The following is an 11435-nucleotide window of genomic DNA, read 5'->3' as shown; positions in this document are numbered from 1 at the left end:
AGGTAGAACTGCTGAATTTCTGTCTTATTCAGAATTTATAGACAATCATATCTCACTAAAATAGTCTTTTAGCACCCATGCTGAGTTAAATGGTGTGTAATTATCATAGAACGTGTCTAAACGTAATACATATAATATTGATATAAACACGGTATTATAACTATATCTGCTGTCAATGACATTATACAGGAGTATTATTTGTAGTTGAAGTGTAAATGACAGGATGAAATTAATTTGTCACATATAGCATCTAGTTATTGATTGGCTGGAAAATAGTGATGTACTGGCGCTGATGATATGTACGAATATATCCTGTGAAGGAATATGTTCAATAAACTTAATCATGGTATATAAAAGAAGTACGATGTGCTTGCACAAAAAAATATAGGAGTAGTTATGGTAGAATGAATAATGAATTTATTTACTGTTTAGATGGTTAGTGGCAGAGTATTTTTTGTTCATGAATTTTAAAGGTAGGTGACCTGCCAGGTAAATAATCCTACTTCCTTGTCATTCATACAATAAATCGCTATATTTACCATACATAGATGAATACACGTAAAAATGGCTTTATATAAACGAAATAGTATCATAAACCGAATTGAGTTTATTTTAAGATTTTTCAGGCTATTAGTCCTATACAATAAACCGTGCATGTCATCAAAAAACACTTTTATAGACACGCACCAATTATCTTGATATTTGCAAGAATCGTGTGCATTCCTGGTTTATTTATCTTTTGCTATTTAACAGACATATTGCTTAGCTTCACATCCTACCATAATCCCCAAGATAAAACTCTAGAGCCAGCAGACAAACGAACAGACCATATATCGCAAAAAGAGCGTATGCCAGCTCAATTTCAAGCTTTCTATTCCTTATTTCGTAATTGAATGATATTATAAAGAATGTTATAGGCACAAACACGATCGGAAACACCGTAAACATGGTGCTGTACTCGTTTACTAGGCTTATTGTGCCTTTTGATAGCGTAAAGTATGACAGTAACAAACCAAAATTGAACAAAATGTTGTGTATTGGGCTGGTCAGCGAGCTGGATATGGCTGTTTTCACTAGTCCTTTTCGTGCGGCAACGCTGTTGGTGACAAGATCTGCAAAAGAGTTGCCGAACGCAAGAAATATCAGGGATGACAACTCTTTTGAAAAGTTGAACCTCTCACTCACTGTTTCTATCTGATTTACTATGGCATCAGACGTAAAGAATATCCATAAAATCGCAGTTATCATGCCGTAGCAATTCATAATTGTTTTGTTTCGTACAACGGTGTCCAAAAAGTAAAGAGCAGCGCTCAACAGGAGAAGAATTGGCATGGAAATTAAAAATATCCTCTGTGTGAGATAACCAAGGAGGTAACTGAATATGATAAAATTCATGAACACCGAGCACGAATACAGTACGAAAGGATTACTGTTGCCCTTTTGGTTGATCAGCGAGAGATTAAATAGCATTCTGAGGGGATACAAACACCACTGCAGCACTTTCTTGTACTTGCTGCCAATAGCACTGTGCTCTATAGTTTCTATTTCTTCTGCATCGTTCCTGTTGTTTATCACCGAGTGAACAAGGAAGATAACATATGTGCTCACCATGGCGATCGCAATAAAGATATTCACGGTTTCTCGTATGAGAATGCACGAGAGCAGAAAGTATGACACAAACAGGAACATAATGTTTTTGTAGAACAGGCCGATTTTGATCTCCACGGTCTTAGATTTGAAAAAAATGGTGGATCCTAGGACTACGGTTGTGATGAACAACATGCCGCCAATTGAGCAGTACAACGCACACAGAAGATCCTTCTGCCCGCAAAGAAAGCCTGTAATTAGCTCGGGAAGACCGTTTCCAATATTTAAAAAGATTATGGCAACGAGTTCAGACTGCAATTTTGTCTGTTTGATAGCGTTGTCAAGATACTTCATCAGATACTCGTCCACAAGAAGGTACCCGCTAACTAATATGAACACGTTGAGCATGGACACAGCAGCATAATTGAACGGTACCGGAAGATCGTAGAGCGTGTTGACAATCCCCATCTGAAAGGGTGCGCTTTTTTTTGTTTATTTCCGCTTGTCGTGTGATCAATTCAATGATAAAATGATCCGCATCTATGGTGAACATGAGCACCAGCATTCTGGCAAAAGCAGTGAAAGAAAGCAAAGCGTGAGCGTTTCGTTTTCAATTTACGATGCTAATTTATCACTTCATAAATTACACAACGATTCGTTCATTCAAAGAATCAAACATTTAAATGAGATTAAAGCCATGCACGCATATGATGTATCTCTGTGCAAGAGCTGCACAATTCTTCAAGATTTGCAGCGCACCGCACCGCACCGCATACTCAACAAATAGTGAAGACCGCTTGTAGCAGGTCACCTCGTCTAGAAATTTTGATATTCTTCGACTAATAATCAACGAAATTATTGTTTCATATTTTTAAAACGTTTAAAAAACAAGAACAAAAAGTTCTTATGAGCAGTATAAATATCTCGGATATCGAAGAAAACCTGGGAATCAAGATAATATTTATATTGGCGCTCACGAGTACGTTTCTGGGAATTTATATCACGACGTACGATATATTCTTCAGGCAGAAGGCTGGCGATAATCGGGTGCTTGAGATCATAACCTTTTCGATCGATGATTTCTAAGAATACCACGTGTAACATTTTGGAGTAATCTTCCAAACGGACTCATAGATGATTTTGGTAGAACGTTATCCACACAACAAAGCGTTACTACAAATCAAAATGAAAATATTAAATCGTTTATTGCGGTATGAGTGGTCGTAACTATCATATTCTTTTTAGTGAGTCATGGATTACGGCGCTATCACATTTTATTGAGGATCGCCTTACTTTTACTGGCTAGACACGAAACAAATCCGTTTCAGGCTTCTGCTAACCCGTAGTGTTTGAGTTGATGCCCTTACACAGGCGAATTCTCCTGTAATAAAAGAACACGAACACAAGAGATAAATGCCATCAAATGTATAAAATATTTTTTTTAGATTTTCTTGGTTCAATACCTTCGGATCGCAACTCATTATATTTGAGAAATGTTAAAAGATTCCATACTTTGCATTTCCATCCTCGGATACGTTAATGTATGCAACCAAAACATAAAAATGGTGTATAATAATTAAAAGTTACACCTTTTTGTGCAATTTCCTTCTTTAATTGAAAAGGAAACGTTTATTTAGTGAGCGTAATGATACGGAGCAAAGGTTTTTCTTTCATAAAGAAAATGTAGAGAGTCTAAATTGCTTATCAATGGCTGTAAACAATTTGGTATAGAATTGTATGCCTACACACATTATTGTTACGGCGGAATGAATCGAGCTATGCACTCAAAAGCTATTTTAATCATTCCATGGTAAGCTGTTAGCCAATTTGAGTGATTTAAAGTGAGCGTAACTAATTTTTTACCGAGATGATGAAATAACAGTTTTGAATATTACTTAAGGAAAATGCTTTTTTTGGTGTTGACATGATGAGACAGTAATTTTAACAGCATGGATGAATCATTCCTCACGTGTACAAAATTCATTTAACTTATTCACGAATGCCCAGCTTATTCTCTTTCCACCCATTTAAATTACTTGAATAGTGGCACGAACCTTGCACATAATATGTATTCTCGATTAAAATACAGCAGCACACAACAAGACACACCTGTTACATAGCGTTTATCCTTTATTTATGTCTATAAACGCATCCTCCTCCTCGTCCAAGTTGAGTGCCTGGAGAATATAAGACCACATTGGATCAACACCCGAATCACACTCCAGCTCTTTGTATAGCTCGCTGGGACGCGGAAAGTTCATACTTTTTTTCTGGATCGATCTTGGAACGTTGAGATCTGCAAGTGTTAATATATTGCTGTACTTCTCGTTCTTAAACAGCTCGCAACTATTCGACTTGAAATTATGGTCGCCTTCCTCATCTTTGGACCGCGACGGGCTCTGACTTACTAGCTTTGGCCGTAGAATACTATCCTCGACGCTAAGAACACGTGCATATTTATCAGCTCGCTTTTTATAGTCACTAAACTCCTTCCTAAACGTTGGTATGCACACAATATTATTGGATTTCTGCGATATACTCACTACCATATTAGGTGAATTGAGGATTTGGAGTGTTTTAAGTACACCATGCTTCTCACAGAATTCTGATATCTCTACTCTGTACACATCGTAAAATACCTTCTCCAAATCCTCGATCGGAACAATTGTCTTGGCCGCGAACATGTTTATTATCATTATTTCAAGATGAAGCAATCTTGATTCGTCATCCTTCTTTACATTCTTGTAATGTACCGCCAATCGTTTCTGCGTGAGCTCTGTTGCTGCTTTATCTCTCCTCATAACGAACAAATTTTTGTAGTTGAGTAGCGCAAAGCTGTCATCGCAACACGTAAGAAAACTCGTCAATGTTTTGTGTCCGTGGTATTTTCCCTTTCTGCATGGTCCCTTTTTGCAATCGAACATCGTTATGTGCTTTTCACAGTACAGGAGATTGAGGGACATGACGGGCACAACGACCCCCTCATTAAAACATTCTTTTATTTTATCCTTGAGCTCTGCATAGGTATCTACGCTATCGTGTATTTTGGTATTTTTTGTTTGCCTCCAATTTTTGTTAAATTTACCACTTTTTTTGTCCACGTTGCTTGAAGGAACTATTTTAACACTTTTCCTGTTCGATGGCACATAGTCTTCCTCATCTGATGACATACTAAATGGTTCTTCTTCTCTCATACTTCAAGTGAAGGGCCAATGAACCGAGCTTGATATATATTTTATTCTTATCATGTTAATTGGGTACTGCCATTCGCATATAAGTGCTAGTTACGCCACATGATAAATTGCCAACATTTGGACCAGTGACCTTTTCTGATTATATGACCAAATGCTGAGCAGCAGTTTAACAATAACCTGTTCTTTTGCGCCAATTAGGATGCGAACTGAAAAATGGAATTGCACACTTCAAAAGTCTATACAGCCAGCTAATCGTGCAAATTGTAGGAGTGCGCATGTTTAACATACTCCTAAAAAGCACAGAACACGAATCAGCTGTTGAGAATATTAGAGATGCATACCAAATAAAAAGGTATTACAACCACATTAGCGTGCTCAGATGCACGATAGTGATTTTGAGCAATTTATCGTGTCCTTTTGTGGCGGTAAAATCGGTATTACAGGATAGTTACACTATTTATTACTGATAAATTCCTATTTAAAGTGTTTTTATCCACGTCAGAGTCTATTATCGTGCTTAATCTCTTTGTAACCAGAGTTATTCTGATGGGAAGGCTTTTTACTGTCCAAAGCAAGCATAAGTCACGAAATTAGTTATAGTGTTCTAAAAATATACCGATACAAATACAACGGCATATAAAATATGCCAACTCTGCTTTCAAACTGGCTGAATCTTGCATTTAGTACGAAATTTCCTGCAGGAACATGCCTAATAGTGCATGATACACGAATAAGTTACTGAAACAACGAATAATTAGCCATAAAGACATACTGGTGATAATTCCTGATTGATTTATTAAAGATGCCATATTTTCAACGTTCTACATACTCACGCTATATTTCTAATACACACCATACATCGTTAATTTATATCTGGATTAATGTTGCAATATCGTATGGTTACACTGCTTCCGCACAGAGCACCCGTAATGCTTTATCCATACGATGTTCAAAGTAATTCATCCGGCTCTGGTTCGTCTTTGTAGTACTTAAAGATCCCGATTCGGTTAATTTCCATTTCGTGCAAATCCTGCACGAAGGAATTAAGGCAACATAGGCTTTTCAGAATGCTTATTTCCGGATCCTCTTGATACATAAGAGTGGTTATCACATACCTCCTGACACCATACGCCGCGAAAGGTATACACAGACATCCAAATATTGTGAAGTGGACACCACGAAAAATCCTGCTGTAAAGTATCGTGGATATGACACATGGGCAAAATAGACAAGCTAAGAAGTATCTGGGGGATAATATGGGACAGAAATATGGTAATTCGTAGTCCATTAGATCTAAAGGGATTCACTGTTTCTCTTAAATCACATCCTTTTAAAAAAGGAGGAACTGATTACAGCTCCTATTTTGTGGTTTATCAGGTAGAATAGATAAATTGGATGGTGGTTTTGTGTTATTTGACAGTTAATGTACATTTTTAGCAGGTCGTGGTAATTTGTTACCGGTAATTAAAAACAATATGGGGAATGTAGAAACTGCACAAGGAGTAATATTTGATGTTTGTTGATAATTTACTCGCGTTTAGACAGATCTATTCATACTAAGAAGAACATCTAATAGTTATCACTCACTTGAACGTTTTTATTTGGTATTGACTGTAGGCGTATAACAGCTTTTAGCTGAGTAACAGGCATTAAATGATTGCGAAGCAAATACAAATGTGTTTTTCTTTTAAGGTCTTTCTACCGTTGGTAGGGATCGGTAACGGTCTACCAACCATTCAAATCAGCTAAGTTGCATCGTTTATAGAAAGTCGGCGTCGACCCTTTAGTTCTTGCACTAAAACATTTTATCTGGTAAAGAATACAATAAATGTACAGAAAAGATAGTTTTTTTAATTAAAAAAACTTATTCGGTACACTTCTGTATACAAAACACATCATATGGCAGGTAGTCATGCTTTTGAGCATAAACCCTAGTTTTTTACCGCAATTTATGGTGTTAAAGAATACAAAATTTCTATCGCATTTTAAATACCGCATCGCGGTACCTCTGTCATGCTATGTAAATTTTTTGAAAATTTCTTTGCTTAAAACATTCACATTTCAGAACGAGTTGCATCAAATTAGCATATACGTACTTTAAAAAATTTAATTTTGACAACATCCTGGTGATACCGTCGTGCACAACACCGTTACGAACTGTACCCTGATGTAATCAATGATAACTAGATATTCTATACTTTTAGTATATGATACGATTAACACATATATCAAGCCGTATATTTATTTCATTTTGAACCTGTGGAATGTATATTACAAGACAAGATTTGTTTCCATGAATTTATTGTTCAAGAATGTGTGAATAACATTAATCCCGTCTTTCACTGACTTTGCATTTTTTATTACCCTGGGTTGAACAACAGCATTGAGAAAATGACCAAATTTTTTGTACCCTAAAAATGATGATTTCACAGCAGATCTGCGATCTTTCGAAAAAACCTATTTCATCCGTGGACAAAGCAAGCGTACAACTAACGTTCGTTAATTTAGATGAGAAAGGTCGAATGACAGACGAACTTACGGTGTTGAATGTGTGTGGTGCGTTAAGGAAAGAGGGAAAGGCCGATGGTCTTATTACAGAGAAGTTCTACGATTAAAACTATTTAGTTAAACCGAGCTGTCTTTATGAGTTGTATCTTTTTTTTGTCGATTTTATTTGTTTTCATTGGATACCCTTCGATGGATCAGTTCTGCCCTCAGTGCAAGTCAGACTCTTATTTGAACCCAAACATAAAGATTTACATCAGTCCTTGCTATCATAAGATGTGTGAAAACTGCGTATCAAGGATATTTTCGCAAGGTGAATCTGCGTGTCCCGAATGTGGCACATTATTGCGGCGGATTAATTTTATCTCGCAGACATTTGAAGACATCGATGTTGAGAGAGAATGTAGGATAAGGAAGATGCTCAACAGAGTATTCAACAAAGAAGAAACGGACTTTGATAGTGGAGACGAGTACGACGACTATTTGGAGATGTATGAAGACGTGATACAAGAACTAATGCAACTGAAAAATGACATGCTGGTTACCAAGCGAATTGAGTCCCTCAAAGATGATGCGTTCATTCACAAGAGCGAAATTATAGCGAAGCGACGAAAAGTTCAGGAAAATGTGGACAAGTCCACGAGTACAGCAAAAGACGTGCAAGTGTCTTATGATCCGTTAGAAGATGTTGAGAAACCCACAGTCATGTTAAAAAGAGCGATTGAGCTGCCTGACCGCTACAGATATGAGTGTACCCCAGCAGGTTATTCCAAGCGGATTACAGGCTATCGAGCGGTGTATTCGCTCTTTGATGAAAATATATGAAACTACATCAAGACATGGTTGTATTTCGGGTGTATACCTTTCTATTTTAAAGAATTTTTCGACCATTCGCCTCTTTTACTATGGTATATTCTTTTCTTCTATGAAATTCTGTTATTTACTTTCTAAGCAGGTAATGACCATTCCTTCTATGTTTGTCAAGCTGTGTTATCGCCATTAACAAGCATTTCGTTTTTCTCATTGCACAAAAAACCTTCAATCGGTGATGAAAGAAGGTATAAATGGCAATCTGTCCTGTACATGTTTTTTTGAAAAATGAAATTTTGCTTACACACCGCACAACGTGCATGTGAAGCGCAAATTTGATAAAAAACTGCCTCGCCCTCTTAGCTATGCTCTACATCACGGAAAAAATAGACAAAATATTTTTGTTAAAACTGTCACCTCCTCATATCAATACCAAATGGCATATTCTTCCACAACAACAGTTGTTGAGCGTTTATACGATGCAATTCAACCTATAAAACAATTTTACTCTTAATAATGGTTTTAATAAGTGTATATGTTACATGATATCTCATCTCTTGTGATATTTAACCGGTACACATTTTTTAATAAATCAGCGGAAGCAAAACACAGATATTAAAAAGTAGCTGCCAAACAACTGAACACAAGGTTCTACAGGTAAATCATTAAATCATACTTGAACTATTTTGTAAAACATTAAATTGATGTCTTGAAAAGAAGATGTTGTGCAGAGTGTTAAATAAACGTATTTCTGGCGAAAACAAATGTGATTTATATTAACGTTTTATCTTTTCTTCGATTTGAATCTTAACTATAGAATTTGTAGTTTTTATCTCTGTGCAACACTTAAAACAGATGTGGTAATATTGCTCCCAATTTATTCCTTTATGACAATAAAAATTGATCCATAGCGCATCTGTGTTGACTAAAACGGCATAATCGATTACCGACAAAGTGTATGAGAATAAATAGCATTCAAAGGCTGAGAACGCCATACGATATATATTTCATCATGCGTTAAATAAGTATATAACGATGTGGCATCCATAATAGACGTAGTAAACTGCCAGGGACTTGTGTCTAAAAACAAATAAGTACGTTGAACAATGACATGTGTATTTCATGGTTTTAATACCATCAGTACTCAATCATAGCAAATTTTTACCTATAGACTTTTAGAGGGAGAAATGGGAAGTATGGCCGTTTCGATCCACAAATTACATTTCTATTTGTAGATGCAGAAAAATTTCTCCTATCAGAACACCTCAGACGTATGTAATTAGAAACTCTTAAATAGGGAAATGGATGCGATGGACCAATCACAGTTGGGCACTATGAAACCCTATCAATAAGATGATCTCACGGCGGCAAACTGCCAATAAGCTTGCTTAGCAAAACACAAAATCATTTATCTGCAAAATAACCAAAATTGAAGTTCATTTATCACTTTTTTGTCACAAAATCAACAAATAATTTATTGGGAACTGCGAAATATCAAATAACAATTAAAAAAATGTATAAACCATAAGGAAATGGATGCAAAGCATTCCAATAAAGGTGGTAGTGCTCAGAGGTTCAACAACCAAAATGTAATTGATTCTAAATTCATCACCGTTTTATTTAGAAAGTACAGACAGCTAAACGTGAAAAAAGTGGTAATTCGGGTGGAAAGAGATAAGTTTTTCATCTATCTGCAGGTGTGGAAAAAGGGAACCATGAGGACTATCAGCACAGAGCGGGCGGATAAGATAATTTTGGAAAGGCGGATCGAGTCACTCGCGCTGCATAGGTCTAAGAAGAGGCTGGGCAGGGAGATGAGGTACTCGGATATGAATCCGATCGAGAGGAAAGTGGTTGGTTTGTCGGCAAAAAAATGGAGGATACTGGTGGGTGTTAAGAAACGAAGAGAAGCGGAACATGCCACAAAAGAACGACGGGGAAAACCAAGGCATCGGCTCAAGGCACTTAAGGGACGGTCTGTAGATGTCAAGAACTAATTCTCAGTAATACCACGTATTTAATAAAGGTATGATTTTCAGGATTAATCGGTGTTTTTGTGAATACCTGTAAAACAATGAAAGATCACAGGACACGAGCAGCACACAAACCAATGAGTTTGGAACATACATTGCTTTAATCAATCTTCTTTAGTTTCTTGAATTGGAACGGGTTACGTCTGTAAAATGGCCATGGCGGTACTACAACAACGAATGCTACAAGCACAGTCACAATGCCCGTGAAAAACGTGTACCTCAAATCAGACATGAAGTAGCCGATTATCCATGCAAGACTGTATCCTAAAAGGAGAATGTTATAAGCTGCCTTTTTAGCCAAGTCTTGTCCGTAGTAGTCGATGGGCTGTGTTAAAGTTTTGTACAGGTTTTTAAACATGGGGGTTAGAAATGAAAATTTTTGATATATGAGACTGTGAGTGTTTGTCTGAATATTCACAGTTGCTCACAAAAATTAGTACATGGAAAATGTGCGGAATTGCGTTAGAGCTTCAATACTAGGGTTTACAGAGGATTGTGGATCATTTATCTATCAATAGGGAACGGGAATGAAAAATACATCCCGATAAACATCAGAATGCAGAATATTCGAAGAATGACATTTACTGAAGTAGGTAAAACCACAAAAAAATTTATGTCTCGCTGTATATTTCATCATACGATAGTATAATAGTTTTTACTGAAGTTTCGATGCTTATTATCACCTTTTTTATCCTTCAACTTCCATAGCATATTCCATGAACAACCTGCTACGTTTGATCAGCTCTATGTACCTATTATTTAAAAGGAACTAACACAATAAGATGAGTAAAATGTTTCAATAATGTCGATTATTCAGTTTACACTTGCTCGTGTCATACTTATAATTAACTTATAGCTCTATCTGTCTTAATGAATTAACTCTCAAATTCTCTCTTGTATCACGAAGCCGATGACGTATCGGTGTGCACATCGGTATAGAACAGTTCGTACATAAAATTAAACATCGATATATTAATTCCAGCATTATTTGAGCCGCTATAGTGCATCTGATAACAATTTTGATCTGCATTCGAAGTAAGTACTGATTTGACAATGACAGGCCGTTTTATGCGTCCAATATCCAATGTTATCAATTTGTATGCTAAATTTGCACCGCTTCCTTGAATAGCGAGACATCCGATATATCCTGTGACTGAACTCAATAAATTAAATATAAAACGCCTCTGACGTAAGGATTTATTACATTTGAAAATTTTCGTATGCAAGCTGTGATTTAATATTGATTGATCCGCGTAATTGTATTATACCTGTGGAAGTGCGTAAAATAAGCTTGCTTTATTACAAA

The 11435-nt window shown here is 36.4% G+C and overlaps 7 protein-coding genes across 7 annotated transcripts; 3 read left to right on the top strand and 4 right to left on the bottom strand.

Annotated features, from left to right (window-relative positions):
• Window positions 1-623: 623 nt before the first annotated feature.
• VCUG_02348 (uncharacterized protein) lies at window positions 624-2122 on the bottom strand. The gene has a single exon (XM_008077166.1). It carries the CDS (start codon window positions 2053-2055, stop codon window positions 769-771), a length of 1287 nt encoding a protein of 428 aa, XP_008075357.1. The 5' UTR covers window positions 2056-2122; the 3' UTR covers window positions 624-768.
• Window positions 2123-3593: 1471 nt separating this feature from the next.
• Window positions 3594-4781, bottom strand: VCUG_02347 (uncharacterized protein; the record flags this gene model as incomplete). Its single annotated transcript, XM_008077165.1, has 1 exon — window positions 3594-4781. The coding sequence occupies one exon, from the start codon at window positions 4779-4781 to the stop codon at window positions 3711-3713; it is 1071 nt and encodes a 356-aa protein (XP_008075356.1). The 3' UTR covers window positions 3594-3710.
• A 949-nt stretch (window positions 4782-5730) lies between these two features.
• On the bottom strand, window positions 5731-6069 carry VCUG_02346 (uncharacterized protein; the record flags this gene model as incomplete). The annotated part of the gene is made up of 1 exon (XM_008077164.1): window positions 5731-6069. The coding sequence occupies one exon, from the start codon at window positions 6067-6069 to the stop codon at window positions 5731-5733; it is 339 nt and encodes a 112-aa protein (XP_008075355.1).
• Window positions 6070-7198: 1129 nt separating this feature from the next.
• Window positions 7199-7415, top strand: VCUG_02345 (uncharacterized protein; the record flags this gene model as incomplete). The annotated part of the gene is made up of 1 exon (XM_008077163.1): window positions 7199-7415. The coding sequence occupies one exon, from the start codon at window positions 7199-7201 to the stop codon at window positions 7394-7396; it is 198 nt and encodes a 65-aa protein (XP_008075354.1). The 3' UTR covers window positions 7397-7415.
• A 63-nt stretch (window positions 7416-7478) lies between these two features.
• VCUG_02344 (uncharacterized protein) lies at window positions 7479-8596 on the top strand (the record flags this gene model as incomplete). The annotated part of the gene is made up of 1 exon (XM_008077162.1): window positions 7479-8596. One exon carries the CDS (start codon window positions 7479-7481, stop codon window positions 8109-8111), a length of 633 nt encoding a protein of 210 aa, XP_008075353.1. The 3' UTR covers window positions 8112-8596.
• Window positions 8597-9628: 1032 nt separating this feature from the next.
• VCUG_02343 (uncharacterized protein) lies at window positions 9629-10137 on the top strand (the record flags this gene model as incomplete). Its single annotated transcript, XM_008077161.1, has 1 exon — window positions 9629-10137. The coding sequence occupies one exon, from the start codon at window positions 9629-9631 to the stop codon at window positions 10091-10093; it is 465 nt and encodes a 154-aa protein (XP_008075352.1). The 3' UTR covers window positions 10094-10137.
• A 74-nt stretch (window positions 10138-10211) lies between these two features.
• On the bottom strand, window positions 10212-10487 carry VCUG_02342 (uncharacterized protein; the record flags this gene model as incomplete). The annotated part of the gene is made up of 1 exon (XM_008077160.1): window positions 10212-10487. One exon carries the CDS (start codon window positions 10485-10487, stop codon window positions 10230-10232), a length of 258 nt encoding a protein of 85 aa, XP_008075351.1. The 3' UTR covers window positions 10212-10229.
• Between the last annotated feature and the right edge of the window lie 948 nt (window positions 10488-11435).

The sequence above is a fragment of the Vavraia culicis genome, assembly GCF_000192795.1.
Source record: "Vavraia culicis subsp. floridensis unplaced genomic scaffold supercont1.56, whole genome shotgun sequence".
NCBI classification, from domain to species: Eukaryota; Fungi; Microsporidia; family Pleistophoridae; genus Vavraia; species Vavraia culicis.
This window is presented reverse-complemented; position numbering and strand designations above follow the sequence as displayed.

Bases quoted from the DNA above. Each gene is read 5' to 3' on its own strand.
- VCUG_02348 (XM_008077166.1), bottom strand. From the start codon at position 2,055: ATGGGGATTGTCAACACGCTCTACGATCTTCCGGTACCGTTCAATTAT.